At 40.6% G+C, this 16,123-nt stretch overlaps 1 protein-coding gene across 4 annotated transcripts in view; it reads left to right on the top strand.

Moving 5' to 3' along the window:
- LOC116390302 (uncharacterized) overlaps positions 1-4,917 on the top strand; it is an 8,735-nt gene extending 3,818 nt beyond the window's left edge. For 3 of the 4 annotated variants that reach the window (XM_031859818.1, XM_031859820.1, XM_031859819.1), the window contains exons 3-10: positions 643-748; positions 1,306-1,453; positions 1,665-1,712; positions 1,878-1,955; positions 2,351-2,488; positions 2,961-3,044; positions 3,246-3,296; positions 3,571-4,917. In XM_031859818.1, coding sequence (XP_031715678.1) covers positions 643-748; positions 1,306-1,453; positions 1,665-1,712; positions 1,878-1,955; positions 2,351-2,488; positions 2,961-3,044; positions 3,246-3,296; positions 3,571-3,690 — 773 coding nt within the window. In that variant the 3' untranslated portion in view covers positions 3,691-4,917. The remainder of the gene's footprint in view (positions 1-642; positions 749-1,305; positions 1,454-1,664; positions 1,713-1,877; positions 1,956-2,350; positions 2,489-2,960; positions 3,045-3,245; positions 3,297-3,570) is intronic. The other variant, XM_031859821.1, reaches the window with a different exon arrangement.
- The last annotated feature ends 11,206 nt before the right edge of the window (positions 4,918-16,123 follow it).

Raw genomic sequence — 16,123 nt, 5'->3', positions numbered from 1 at the left:
TATTATTCTCATTTTTCAAATTTAACTGGATGGATTATAAATAACACGTAACAGAATCCATTTTAGAAAAATGATTTTCACTGAAATGCCCTGCAGCTTTAAATTCAGTTCATTCAGGGTGAAGTGATAAATCCACAATATTATATTTTTCTCTCAAATTAGTGTGAAGAATTCACCTCTATGAGTCTGTGCAGTCAGAGTCTAATGACTCTGGTCTCTCTGGACATTTTTCTCTTTTGGAAATCGTCCTATGATTTGACTTTCACATCTCACACTTCAATAGTCCTGCTCTGCTCTCTATATCCTCGTCTATCCCCGTGTGTCACGGTGTGTGTACATCTCACTCAAGTCAGGAAACTTGTCAGAATACTCATTTGATTGGCTGAGCTGCATCACGTGATGTGATTCACAACGCATTGGTCGGTGTTTTTCCTGCACCGCTGAACAAGTGCCGTAAATGCTGGAATAACTCCGCTGCATAAGAAATGCCCTTCAAAATAAAATGACCCACTGAAAACGGGTCCGCGACCCACCAGTTGAGAATCACTGTGTTAAAGGATTTGCAAACATCAGCAGTGTGTATATTACTTGTTTATGTTATTAAGCTGATCGATTCAGTAATAGTGATTTCCTCTCTTTCAGATTTTCTGGAGAGCTTCTACATGAAGTACGGCAGTTTCATTCCTCTCACTGAGAGCGATGTCCTGGAACACCTGAAGAAGAAAGGCAACTCTGACCTCAGCAGCAAGTAAGTCTACACACACACACACACACACGCACACACACACACGCATACACACACAAACACAATCTGCCTGAATGCTTGAGGGTTTATCAGATGTTCCAGCACTAAGCCTCAATCACACAATTATTCAATGACACAGATGAAAGAGTTTATGCCAGCAGCAGTTGACATATGACATTAAAAAAAATAATTCATCATTTACTGTGTGCTGGGACTTTTTGCTGTTATGATCAACATGACGTGTGTTATTTACAATGAGTATGAGCCTTCATGATCTTGGCATGTCATCATGTTATTTTACATTAAATCAGTCCAGTCGTCAGATTATTCTAATGTTAAAACTGCATTCAGAAGACTGTTTTGAAGCCGTTTCATTTCCGTTGAAAACTTGTAACCTTCCTTTTTTTTTTTTTTTTTTTTTTTTTTTTGAATATTATTTTGAATCTCTGACCTCGTGGCATCTCTTTCCTTATCTGAACCCATCATATTCTCTGAAATGTCCTTAAAAGTCTAATGAATACTTGAGAGGATTGCATAAGAACTCCTTGTCTTTGTTTCAGGGGGCTGGACATTAAAAGGGAGATGGCTCGGTACAGGGCGGGGCTGGCCTCTGCTCCCATCGCGGGCTTCATGGTGTCGTATAACAAGCACACCCTGGGCCTGGAGGACCTTGGCATGCTGGAGGAACAGAACTGGCTTAATGACCAGGTGAAGAAGGATGAAGTCTCGTACAGCTACAGATGTTTTTTTTTTTTTTTGGCCATCATCACACTTCTTCATGCGCTGTGCGGCCCTCTAACACAAAAGTCACTTTAAAAAAATCGAATTCAGCAACAATGAAAAGAAAGATCACGTTTGTTGTGTCGGTGATGTCAGACGGTCTTGCGTTGAATCTTTTTCTGTTCTTCTGTCTGCTCAGATTATCAACATGTATGGAGAACTCATCATGGAGGCGACGCAACACAAGGTAAGTCAGGGTGTGTTTGTATGCTGGAAATGAAAAATATAGCAAAAGGATTTACAACTTATGAAATATAAAATGGACTCGCTGTAGGTTGATTTTATTAATTAAATGTGAACATGAAGTGTTGACTGTGTAATGTGTTAATGCACTTCATTATTTCTCTCTCAGGTTCATTTTTTCAACAGCTTCTTCCACAAGCAGCTGGTTGCCAAAGGTTATGACGGTGTGAAGAGATGGACTAAAAAAGTGAGGAGGAGGAAGAAGCCATTTTTCACTTGTTTTGACAGTAGAGTATCAGTTGAACTTTAATGTCACTATTTTATTTCCGTTTTTTTTACTTTGCCTTTCAGAGTCTTTGCTTGTCAACCATTTTTTGTTGTTGTTGTGGAGTCATTGCCACTGTTGGCAACCACAGTCTAAATTAAATTAGCTAACTACACAAAGTATGTGAAGTACGTTCAGTAAAGCATGGCATCACCACCAATCACCTCACTGTTAGCCGTGCAAGTAAAGAAGAAGAACCTGTTGGTCCTGTTGGACTCTTGGTAGTATTGCCCAATCATCTGACAGTAGTAGACACGTGCAACATGTTTTATCTTGGATATCTAATGTGTGTGTGTGTGTGTGTGGGATGATTTCAGGTCGACCTGTTCTCCAAGTGGCTGCTGCTGTTTCCCATCCATCTAGAGATCCACTGGTCTCTCATCACGGTCACCATGGCAACCAAAACCATCAGTTACTACGACAGCCAAGGCATCGTCTTCAGACACACCACGGATGTGAGGGCCCTCTGTGGATGTCGATGTCTCTGTAGAGATCATCAGTTAATCCGGCTTCTCTGCTCCGATGCGTTGTTGGACCATAAATACCCGGCGAGAGACTCGATGAGATGAATAGTTGTTTCCTCAGTTTGTTGGCGGTAGCATCAGATAGTCCAGGGTTTTTTTTCCTCATACGGCTGTAAAGAAGCAGATCGTACTTTGACAGTGAATTAGTAGATTAACTAATTACTTGCACCAAAGCAGACATTTTGCTGATATTCTCACCATCTGCTTAAATAGGCTGAGACGTCTTCCTTACCCTCCGCGTTCTTGTTGATTCTGTCCGTTCATAGTTTGTTGGAAGTATTGAAACATTCATAAAATCTAATAAATACTGCCTCACAGTGGCCAACGGAAATGTTTGCCATTCCTTTGCATTCTTTGCTCAACATGACTCAGTCCTCTGTGTCTGTGTGTGTTTCCCTGTCAGAACATCATGAAGTATCTTCAGTCTGAAGCCAGAGAGAAGCAACAGGCAGCTTTCCAGAAAGGCTGGAAGATTACCATCATCAAGGTAACTCTAAACCCTGACTGTAATCCTCATGCTGTGTTGTTCACCCTGTGTACGCAAAACATTTATGTAAAAATTACAATAACGTCCAAGATAACTCTTAACATATCTGCAGGACACTGAAAATGTTGAGGCTATTCAGCCCAGTAACTGTGAGTGTGACATTTTTGCCGTCTTCATGACTGTGACTTGTTGCCCCCTCAGGGTATTCCTCAGCAGAAAAACGACAGCGACTGTGGAGTTTTTGTCCTTGAGGTGAGACATTTTCCTTTCCCACTGTCCTCCCGTCCTTTGTTCATGCATGTCTTTTCCTCATCTCCTGTGCCCCCCCCCCCCCTCCCCCCGTGTCTCCAGCGTGTCTTTCCTGCCCCAGTTTTCTGCACACATTTGATCATTGCTCAGTCTCGAAAGACACCGGAGAAAAGCTTCTGTCATTGTCCACGTTTAATATGGCAACCTAACTGTGGTTATGGATCATTTTCCCTCACTGTGTTTTTTTTTTTTTTTTTTCTTTGTCTTGGTCTGTCAGTACTGCCGTTGTCTCTCTGTGAAGCAGCCTCTTCTGTTCAGTCAGGAGGACATGCCGCGTATCCGCAAGAGAATCCACAAGGAGCTGTGTGACTGTCACCTCAGCGATTTGAAGGACTGAAGAATGGCCGCCTTCACTCACTGCAGCTCGCCTCGTAATACGAGGCAGTCTGTCAGATGGCCTGTGTTACTGACAGTCTGTTACATAAGCTAACACAACGCCACCCTTTGTTCTCCAGGGAGCTCTTAACTGCCACTCTGCCTGTTCGACAGCACAGCAGATGCTCTTTTAGAGTTTTGGTGACTTTTGGAGTTCAAAAACTTTTGCAAGGAACTACTGACGTGGCCCCCTACTGACCCACAGAAATGCTGGACCTGTACCCATCGGGTTGTTTTTGCATTCGACATTTACCTTTCCTAGTGGATTTCAACCAAAATGGACACAAGGGAAGGGAGCTCTGACTTGGACCAGCCTCGCCCAATGAGACGGACCTCTCGTCCCAGATGGAGTGGCCTTACATCCCAGATGGCCATTTTATCTGGAACAACATTTTTAACTGTTTATTTTATGCTGGACTCTACAGCAGCGTCACACCTACATTTTAAACATGTAGGTGTTTCTAACATGTTTAATAAAGTTAGGATGTTTTGATTCAGTGGACCAACTGTTCACTTAAAACTTGAAGGTTTGGCTTGGACTTGGATGTTTGCACGGTTAGAGGTTCGGTCCATTGAAGAGTCTAGAATATCAACTGAATGTACTGATCGCATATTCTTCCTGACTGCCGCGCAGGGTGCAGACTCAGCACCGTACTGCCTAATGGCACATTTTGGCTGTGGCTTGAAACCATAATCCAAATCATTTTTTTTATTAAAATTCCAGTTTTTCCACCACATCATTTTCTGCCTTTTTCTTTTGTTGTGATCACGTTCTGCTGATAGATTTTGCACACGCATTTTCCTTCCTTTTCAGCTGAATGCCATTGTATGACCATGAACCCATCAATTTCAGTTGAAAACTCAATGCTGGTTTTCAAAATTTCAGCCAGCTGCTGAAATGAGCACCACCATTTCATTTCATATTGTCGAGGCTTGATCCTGCGCACGGACGCATCAACATGGGTGCAGACAGTCGTAGTTCCAGTGGGCTCTTAACAGAGAAACAAGTGGACCTCAGCTCTTTTGATTAAATCTTCTGTCCCTCCTAGATTTTGTTGTTATATGTATTTACAGATTGTATTTGTACTTTTACTGGCCTACTACTGTACATGCTTGCTTTGGCTAAAAGCCATAGTTGTTTCTTGACTGTTTTTATTGTTATTAAAAAGGCCAATGCTGCTGCAATGAGCTTTTGTCTTAAGTGGTTTTGAATGACTAGTGCAATGGTGTGACTAACAAAATCACAAAAATGCTGAAACATAAAGGCAACAATATATAGTTTCAGGATGGATGACGTCTGTACTTGTATGTAGTCGGAGCGACGGACCTATTGTTGTTCTAATGTTACTGTATGCGGAGCTACACTCAAAACATTCAAGGCTTAAGACCTGGCAAAATGACCCGGCTACGCTGCTGGTCCACTTAGGAAATACCAAATTACTCGTGCACGCAGTGTCTGATGGTCACAGAAATGCACGGCCGTGTCAACGAGAGTCCTGCCAGTACCATCGACGTGCGTGAAGGTGCGAGGGCCTGAACAATGCTGCTTGCAGCTTTAATTGAGGTTTATTTTCCCCCCAAAATATCCCCTTCTAACCAATTTCTCTGCACAGACCGCTGCATTTCTCCAGCAGGGACTGTTTCAATCGTTTCTCCTTTATCAGATGTCGTTGCGATCCAGTACCAATAGAAAATAAATGGAATTGACTCAATTCTGTTCAGTCTATTATTCTGATTTCAATATGGTTATGAAGAATGTAAATTTAATTATTGCTTTGTAGCTCTGGTTTCAGTAATTTACGACAGGAGGGACCTTCAAGTTAAATGTCCCTCCACCATTGATAGTATGCAAAGATAATGTTATTTACTTATTAACCTTATCTCTGCATTAAGGTCTTGAGTTAAATGTATCTTTTTTTTCATGTGGATAATAATCTCTTGCAATGATCAGATTTCTGAATTAGTGAGTGATGGAAGACCTAAAGCCTCCATGCGATGAAAAGGAATTTGTGAATTATGTTCTGAAGCTCGGGCCTGATGAACTACTGCATTTCTACATAATTACCAGAAGAGGGGGCTCTCTATCTGCAATTATCTTGCTGTACTTATCCTCTTTTTCTTTGGCACCCATCCAAAGCACAAGGTCAGAAAGTTAAGTGTGTTGCTCAAGAGCTCTTCAGTGAGAAACACCTACTGAGGCGCTTGACCTGCCAACTTGGCGAGGGATGGTCTTCTAATCATTATGCACGTCTGATTATCTTGGTGCTACATACTTTAATGTCATTAGCATTACACAGGCCTTAAAATTAGTTGGCCTTTAAGCACCGCTTTATACTAATGATGTGCGTTATATAAAGGCAAGTTGCAGCTTTAGATTACTGCTCGGGCTTCATCATCTCAGCCTGTGGGGAGTGTTTTCTTCAGATATGCACAACTAATGAGGGCTGTGCTGCCTGTTTTGCACTTGGTTCTTTGATTGTGTTGAGCACTTTGAGAGCATTGTACCGTTGTTAAGGGAGTCAAAGTCAATCATTTCCATTATAAGCATAGAGTGCTGCTGGGATGATGTATTTTTGTAGGCCATTGAAATTTGGATTATTGTAGTAAATCAACTCTGTAGCAAACAAGAGTTTATGGTACTTAGACCTAGCGTCAACAAGATAGTCTTCACAATTGAACACCACAATTTTTGAAGCACCAATGCAATCACCATAAGTAATAGGCTAACGTCAGGCTATAAAGGAACTACACCACGGTCACATGACTGGTTTTGTAGTCTCATTTAGCCACTTGTTGACAACCGTCTGTTAAGATACACAAACGCTTTAAAATTCACAAATGGGGTATTTATTGACGTATTTTGTGCCGTAGAACGAAACATTAAAAATCTGCTAAGCGTCCTTATTTCAGGCATAGTTTTCCACTGGAAGGGGAGGGACTTTGCCTCTCTATTCAGTCAACAACGAAAGAATTATATTCTGACCTGATGATAACAGTGGATAACTAAGGTTAATACAATTCATCCCGAGGGGGACATAAATATCTGTACCAAATTCCATGGCATTGTATCCAACATTGAGACGTTTCACTGGAAACCACCAATGTCAACCTTTCTGACTAATTCTAATTAAGCTCTACTCAGGCAGGTTAAGTGCTGCTTTATCCCTCTAATGTAGGATGAGCTGATAAGAGGCAGGAGAGACGTGTGTCTCCCTATAGGTGAGAGTTGGGTAAAAAGAGTTTGATATTATCCCTCAGTTGGACTTGCCCTTATCTTTACTTTCACTCCATTTTCCTCTGTTGGTCTTTCTAAACAATATCCTCTTGTCTCCCTGATGCCTATGTGTCCGGAGCCCCCAACTTCAACTTCAGTTTTATTGTCCCTATAAGGAAATTTGGTTTGCAGCCAGGGCTAAAAATACTCAAAACACCACATTAAACAAAAATATTCTCCCACAAACAGGACAATGAAACCAAAGTATAACTCAAATAAATAACAGAGATCAAGACCAAAATATAGTCACCACTGCTGATAAATAAGAACTCCAAAAGACACCGACAGATAACTTTGAGTTGCTCTTGTCACATTGACGTTTTAAAAGCATATAACAGTAAGAACCGGTCCAAGTTAAGTGCTTCAGTGTAAAGAGCCAACTGCTTGGAGACAGCTCTCATTACATTAAAACATTTAGTCCATTGGAAGAGCCACTGAGTCTTTAAGTAGTTTGAACAAGTTTAAAGTCCAAATGTTGACCCTATATGTTAAAGGCATCAACTTCAACGAAACATAACCCAGAAAAAAACAAACCATTTGATGTTTTTCTCACGTCATTACGAGGCTAGACTTGAGTCCAACTCACAATTCTGTTCTGCTCCAGAGGAGGAACATGTACTGTGGACATGTTGAGTCCTGCAGGGCTGCATTGACTGTACAGACTGCTTTGCTTTTGCATGAAGACTGTTAATGAAAAGAAGTTTGAAAGGAGGTTCACTATTGAATCGTGTTTTCCAAGAGATCCACAAATATTTTTGTTTCAGCAAACACATAAGGCTGGAAAACTAGTTATGCGGGGGATTGGAGGGGGCTCTGAATATTAAAATAAAAAGGTAAATGATCTTCAGTGACTCCTTATTTTTTCACCGTCTCAGTTTCATCACCAGGGAAGTGAGAGCACCGGTTCTGAAGTGATTTAGAGCTAAGGGGCCCTAAGACTCTTGAGCACTTTCCATATGAGTCAATTGTAGGAGCAGACCTGGAGAGATCACACAAGTTATAATCTCAGAGGTGAAAAAATGATAAAATAAAAATGATTCAGGTCATCTGGCAGCTGAAGTAAAAACCATCTAGTGAGATTATTTTATTACCTCTATCACGAGTGTCATGCATTTCCTTCTATTTGAAATTATTATGGCTGAATTCAAGAGTTATTCTCACCATGTCTTCTTTGTGACAGCAGATTCGTTCTTTGTACAAAAAAAACAACTTTTCATTTGTTTAGAAACCCATGTTTTTGAAGTAGACATACAACACATCTGTCTGTTCCTTAAACGAGTCATCCAAGACGGAGCAGTCTGTACAGTCGAAGCAGCCGTAAAGGGCATCTTGACTTGATGTCTCTACAGTCCGAAAAAGAAAAGCAGACCAGACTTGTCTTGGGAGCTGCAAGAACCAAATACAGAGAGTAACTCTGACCTCAGTAGTGTTCATTTATTACTTGGACTGATGAGCGATTGCTTAATTGCATTGTTTGAGTAAAACTTTTCTGTGGAAAAGGAATGAGAAAGGGAGGGGGACGATAGGCAGAAGTGGGATGGAGTGAAGAGTGTATGAAAAGAGGGATTTATTTTAGAAGGATTGAGAGGAAGCTCAGAAAAGGGGAGAGATCTTAAAAAGACATTGAAATGGATATGGTGAGCACTGCAGGAGATTAAGGGAGGGAGATGGACGGTTTGGAAGATCTGTTGAGGTCGGCGTTGCTGTAGGGATCACAGATATTAGTCAGAAAGCTAAATGTGGATAAGAGACTTCGCAAGTAGAACATGGATGAGACTTTGATAAATAGAAAATCCGATAGAGGTAGGTGAAAATTCAAATATTTCATTTTCATGGAAAGACTGGATTTCCATACTGAAAGAGACGGAGGTATCCACTTGATTAGACAGACTGCTGAAGTCTCATATTAGCATCAGATAAACGGAATATATATTTGCACAGATGCTGTGGATTTTGTCCCCCATCTCTTACACTGAAAGCTCATTAGAAAGGGATCTCCTTCCTCCCGGTATTAAAACAGGGAGAATGGTTACGGACAGAAACAATCTGTACACCTGACCTTGTTTTGTCTTATTGTTTTAAGACCGACTTAAACAAATGTGAACATATGCTTTCATACATGCCAGGACGTCCTAATAACAAGATAAATAAAAACATGAAAGGTGCTATATTCGAAATTCAGAGCATTAATATAACAGCAAACAACTGTTTGCAATGTAAATATACAGTGGGGTAATGTAATCCTGAGCAGAGAATGAAGTCACCCTCCCTCTGTGTGTGTGTGTGTGTGTGTGTGTGTGTGTGTGTGTGTGTGTGTGTGTGTGTTGTAAAACGAGCTTCTCTGTGCTTTGTGAGTCTCTCTGTTGTGTCCCACCGGCCACAATGGCTGCCTTGCTGCATTACGCTCATAGGGCGGTTACTGCTGATAACGATGGCCCACCTTCAGGTTCCCCCTCAGGTAAACACTGTTGGTTCCATCAGCCCTGTTGCCATTATTTGCACTGTTCCTGCCGTTGGGACATTTAGTCACGAGCTTAGCCGTCTCCATGTTGAGAGCCCTTTAATATGAATATCTATAAAAGGGCCATTCTTATGCATCTTGTAGGCTACAATCAATCAGTGGATCATGAAAAGACACTAGAAACAGCATTCAGTTAACTTATAGGTTAATGCAGGAATAGTCACTCACTGTTTGTAAACACAACATTCAAAGTTGGCCCCTCCTCTCCCCGGCTCATTCCAAGAGGAAGCTTTTCGTAGCTTCCTCTTGGATGGGTGCTTGCAAATGCGTGGGGCTACAGCCAGTGCCCAAATGCAGATGTCCAAAAACGACCCGCACACAGCAAAATAAGGGGAAAATAAGAAATGATGTGCAGAGGGCAGGGTCACTACAGATACAGACACCACCACACACTCATAAGGTTGAGTGAAATTACTTTTGTACGAGTCTATTCCTTGTTTTTTAGGAAAATCCTGCATTGCATACTGTTAATAAACTAGTGCCTGTTCGGAACAGGTTGCTTGGCCTCCGGTGTTGCTGGTCATCCAATCAACTTCACAATGGACACTATCCTTGGGTCCTGAGCAAAACATCCGTCAAGTGTGAAGTCGATCGGACGCACTCCTTCTATTTTAGCCAGATTAGTTAGATAAGGAAAGTGCCGTAGATTAACGAGACACAATGGAGCAACATGAGCTAAATATACACAAAGTGTTCAAAATACTTTCTTTTCCTAAATACTAAATCACGCCAAAATTAAAATCTCGTCTTTTTTAGATTCAATACATGTCATGGGTCCAAAGGTGAACTCACTCATTCATTGATTCATTCTGTCAGTTACTTCTGTTACTCGGTTATTCATTCAGTCATTCAGGGTTCGACCGTCTGTAAACACCACACAGACCCAGTAGTATTTACTCGCCATCTCCTTGCTGAATACTGCGGTTGACTGATTCACATCTGACACACTTAAGTGTTGGTTTTATACAAAGGTTGAATTTGCTAATCAATTATCCTTTTGTCCCATTTAAGAGACGTGTATCTCCCATTTACAATCATTTCAGTTTAGGCTTCATACCAAATCCGCTCGCTGATCCGAGCTGACTGCTCTGCAACAGATGGACATCCTAATCTCCCTCATCGTCCCCTCCTCCAACAGCACTTCTATCATAGTACCATGGTGCCTGTGCTGTTTACCACAGTCAGCTGATTGATGCAGACATGCATAAACACTGAAATTAGCTCATTTTGAAGCATTGATTAAACAGCTTCAAAATGCACTTCATATTCACAGCTGTTTGGTAGAATGTCCTTGTGAGGTCTCACTTAAAGACTTTTGCAGATTTGATATTGTACATACATATCTATATCTATATGCCACCCTCAGACTGATCCTTACAGTTAACCTACTTTTATTATATGTTCCATACTGTTAACCTGATTTTGGCATTGTATATAATATACACATTTTGGATTTTTAGATCTTTATATTTACACTCCTTCCACTTTGTTGCACAGCATTTTCCCTTGGAATAAAAAAAGTTATATCAGCATCGAATCCGTATAACACAATGGATTTGATATCATTTGGAATTTGAGTGCTAGTTTTTTGGTTTTCCAGATGTTATTTAGGATGTTGATGCTTTTCCTATTCTGGCCTTGTCATCTTCCTCCGTTTCTCTGTCCACAATAATTATTCTTCCCAAGGTATGTGCAGCTGTCCACCTCCTACCTCCTCTACCTACTGTACCTCATACATGAGTTCATATACAGCCTGTGGGTTTAAACACAGTATAGATACACACATATGTTTGTTCTTTACTTGTAGGAACCTCATTGACATAATATGTGCTTTTTTTCTTGCACAGCTAATTCATATTTGGACAATATGCAGATCTCTCAACTTGTCTTTTGTGTGTGTGTGTGTGTTTGTGTGTGTGTGTCTACAGCAGTTATTCCCAACCAGGGATACTTGTAGAACACAGGTTATTTCTGTAGTTGCCAGAATTGCAGCAGTTTTTAAATCAAAAATATACATCTAAATATTTAGTCAGTTGTAACACCTGAGCTACTGAGATTGAGAGTGCATGAAGTAGTTAATAAGCAGGGATGTCTAAACAGAAGAGCCATGGATAAATGGTCAAAGTAGATAGCTAAAGTAGTGGATACACACTTGAAATACACTTGATAAATTGAAACATCCAGCTTCTGACACATAGTAGTACAAACTTGACCAAATAAACCTACACATTGACAGTTCAATTTAATGTAATCAATAGCTAAACAATTAAACAACATCCAGTTTGTTATCAATTCAACTGAACACATTTGTAACATGACGGGTGATGACGATGAAGTTGAACTTGAGCTCATGCAGGGTGCCACTGGTCTACAATATGTGGGTGGAAGATGTAAGTGTAAAATGAAGATGAATGAACTGTACCTCCACATTTTCTTGCATAACATGTATGCTCATGTGTCTATCTGTGTGTTTGTGTGTCCAGAGTACAGCGTTATGCTGGTGAGTCATGTCTGGAGATCATGCTGTGATGACTGACGGGTCAAACTCGCAAAGAGGAGAGTGAGATACCACAGTGTGTGGGCAAAACCTCTCAGCACGCCTCGCTCACTGCACACAGGATGAAAGTGGGTAGAATCTCTCCAAACTAGTGACCTGCATGTGTGTGTGTACACTGAATAATGATCTGAAATTACTATACTTTGCTCAGTGAGATTGAATAACAGTTAGTTATGTATAAAGTTGAGCTCCTCGGGATTTAAAAAGCCTAAATAAAAAACAATTACATAAAACACAATACATATTGTGATATGTGTTTCCTTTCCATGTACACATCCAGCCTCCTATTTAAAAGAAACACATATGTTAAAAGAACAATTATGTAGCTGAATGAATTGTGTTTCATTGTGACAATTTTCTATATCTTACTATATCATACATAACTTATGAATCCTGCTACCCTGCCCCTGTAATCAGATATAACCTAGAAGAGGAAGAAGAAGAAGAAGAAGAAGAAGAAGAAGAAGAAGAAGAAGAAGGTGGGCACTGACGCACATACTCGTACAACATGAAAATGAAGAGAGTTAGAAATCTCTCAAGTTATCTAAACAATATATGAAACAATATGTGAAATTGTTTGATTGTCATGACTGTTGGCATTGCCTAAAGATAAAGTTGGGTAAAATGGTTGAAAAAGTGGCATGTGACAAGCTCTTTACTGCAAAGAAACATATCATCTAAATTTATACATAATTTAACGTTGTTTCCAGCACTACCTCACTTTTTAACGCATCAAGGTGATGTGCTCCTTCTGGTGTTAAAAAGGTTCAGTAAAGGTCAGCTGAGAGCCAAAACCCCAGTGTTACAATAGACTTGTTTGTTGTGTTATTTGTTTGAAAGAAGAAATACTGTATAAGAAAAGATAAATGCAAAGACATTTGCCGGAGAATGTTATGATTGTTACCTCTGCTCACTGCCTACCAACAAACCATTTGTTGAAATTCTTGACCTTTATTCCCACAGAGGGAATTATGGTCATAATGCTCGACAACCACAACAAGTGTGCTGTGATGCATCAGCCTGGCTCAGTGGCCTTCAAGGTCAAACAAATCTTAAATGCTGTGCACATAAACAATGGGAGGAAGTTGTTTTTGTGTGTGTGTGTGTGTGTGTGTGTGTGTGTGTGTGTGAGGCAACAGTGACAAAACGGAAGATGTTTGCCTTTATGTCCGAGTTGTGAAAATACTTATTCAATGCAAGAGGTTAACACGTTGCCTGGAAAACATTCAACTCTTCCTTACAGACTTGATGTTTTACCTCACAGGAGTCTACACATTACCACTAGAGAGAAAATGAAAGCAGCCTCTTTAGGAAGTGAGAGGAACTTTGAAAATCTGCAGTGTCTTATTAGAACAAGTGAGAGAATATCGAAACACCATCATAGTTATAGTATGAGATAGTGGTAGTGTTATTTACGTATGTGCCTGATACGGATGGGGAGAGAGCGAAGGACATTGCTGCCTTTTTTCTCTGTGTATTTTAATTATGTATTACATGCTGATATGTTTGTGTGTGTGCACTCTCACGTGCACATGTCTCAGCACCCTTCTCAAAGTACCAGATGGCAATGTTTTCTAATCACGGTTGTGTCACTTCAGTAGTAGATCCTCCTGTCGAAATAAAAGCAACACACATGCACTGATACACGCACAGTCGGCCGTCTTCCAGTTTGTATGCATATATATATATATACAGTAGACACACCTTGTTGATATACTAACCTCACTATAACATGCACACAAGTCATACACATCATTAATTAAACACAAAACAAACAGACCTCTTGGGATTTGTGGGGTCAAGTGGGAATCGACAAAGAAGCAGAGAATCTCTGCATCCAATTAGAAATATACAAAATGCACCGTGTCATAGCTTAAACAAATGCAATTGCTCACCGAGAGTGGCATTATCTCTCATCAATACAGAGGAGACCAATTCTCATCTGCCTTGGTGCCCAGCGACAGCATTTCAGACAGTAAGGAGAAGAATTATGTCTGTAAAATGCGATCAGTGTGGAAGCATGATAAAACAAATTGGTTGTAGTGGTAGTATTTTAACAGCATCGAGGTCTGCTTTGCATATTGTGATCTAGAGATATTTTAGTTCAATACATATAAATGTGAGGTTGAGTCTATACAGGGGTAGGCATTGAAGTGATTTGAATTTCCTTTTCTCCCGTCTTTGGTTGCAAATAAAATGCAGCTCAGCTTTGGGAATATCAATAGAACTAAATAGATTAATTTCATCTCAATCTGTTGTCACATACTTGTGAAGTTTACATCCCAGCAGATAAATGTTTATCTCCTGAAAACATATCTGTTCATGCCATGACTGTATTCAAAGCAGTATGACAGATGAGTGTCTCACAGTGGAGCTGCATATATCATCAGTGTGAGGTTGTGTGTATGTGTGTGTTTGTGTGTGTGTGCGTGTGTGTGCGTGTGTGTGCGTGCTGTGGGTTTACAATCCATGTCTCCACAAAGCAAAGGGTAATCACATGTTCACCCTCAGATAGCGGGGCCTCTCCCTGCTCCTCTCTTCTATCACCATGAACTTTATGGGACAGACTCAGACCGCCTATACAATGTCCATAAAAAGCCTGAGCCAGCAGCAAGCAAGTGGTTTGAATAGCTTTGTGTGTGCAGCTGTGTGTGTAGATGCAGTAAAGGATTGTGTGTGTATATATGTGTTGTCTTTTCTCGCAAGAGTGCCCAGAGGCTCAGATAAGAAAGAAGACGGATTGTAACTCCTCAGAGTCTCTGCGCACTAGAAAAAGAGACAAACACACCTCAGGCTTATTGGCTTCAAGTAGATATTTCACTTTGGTACAAATTGACAATACCTCTGTATTATTGTTCTGTATGCTGCTGTCAGTACCACAGCTGTCAGCATAGTTTAATCTCATTTAAAATAAAACGTTTTTGTCAATGTGGAAAAGGAAGTGTTTTATTTTCAAAGGAATAGTTTGACATTTTTGGGGTATATGGGTCTTCGCTTTCTTGCTGAGAGTTAGATGAGAACATTGTCTTCTCATCTGACTCTTGGCAAGTGATTAAGGGGATTTCCCAAAATGAGTATTCCTTTAGTCAAGATATTTTTTCTGAATGTCCAATATTGAAAAATGGAGAATGGAAGCCTGATACTATTCTGTTTCACTACCCTATTCATCCTGTCAAAGTCTGAACGGTAGCTGTTATCTGTCTGGATTTGATCATTTCAGTCGCCATGGAAGCTGCACGAGCCAAGGGTTGTTAGGAGCTGCTATCTTAATGTTTTTCATATCAATAGAAAGAGTTGTTCCTGTAGGCCTACAGCTGTGTCACTCTCATCACGCTTATCGCCATTTTTAAATGCAATTTCTCTGTTGCAATTCTTTACACCAGGAGATGACCTCCCCATTCCCAATCCCGCCTACAAGTCTCTTATTGGCTCAGTTGGTTTTCCCAGCAGAGAAAACGGTCCAGATCAGCAGATCCCAAAAGATGCTGAGCAAGTAGACTAGACTGACACTGCCCACGGAGGATTTTCTGACATTGTTCTAGTGGGACTGAATTAAACAATTTCCCCAGAGGCCTTTAACAACTCGCTCAGACTAATGTGGTAGAGGTGGTAGCTATGTGTGTCTCCCTTTAGATATTACTGCTGACTGATCAGACCTCGGCTTGGTGAACGATAAATTGATTAAATGTGATGGCTGATTCCCTCTACCTTCAAATCACAATACGTTTATACGGCCTGGAAAGAAGCAGCTGCGGTAATGATAGGCAACAGAGCACCAGATGCATTGCTATACACAGTGTGTACAATAGTATTTGGCGGCACAATAGAAGGATTTGAAAATATGCCTCTCCTCCTGACTCATTTCTCACAATCTGAAGCCCTAAATACTATATTTACATAACTCGGCCTCAATGCCAATAGCTCTCACGTCTGTGATCCTCCTGTGTAACATAAAAACAAACCTCGATACTTGAAACAATAGGTTGAAAGGATCAACGATCCATTACCTTCAAATCCTCATTTCAACAGAAACCTGCTATTGC

This window comes from Anarrhichthys ocellatus, unplaced genomic scaffold (assembly GCF_004355925.1).
Source record: "Anarrhichthys ocellatus isolate YVR2014 unplaced genomic scaffold, GSC_Weel_1.0 scaffold22, whole genome shotgun sequence".
Lineage (NCBI taxonomy): Eukaryota > Metazoa > Chordata > Actinopteri > Perciformes > Anarhichadidae > Anarrhichthys > Anarrhichthys ocellatus.
Note: the sequence above shows the minus strand (reverse complement) of the source record. Positions and strands in the feature narration are given on the sequence as shown.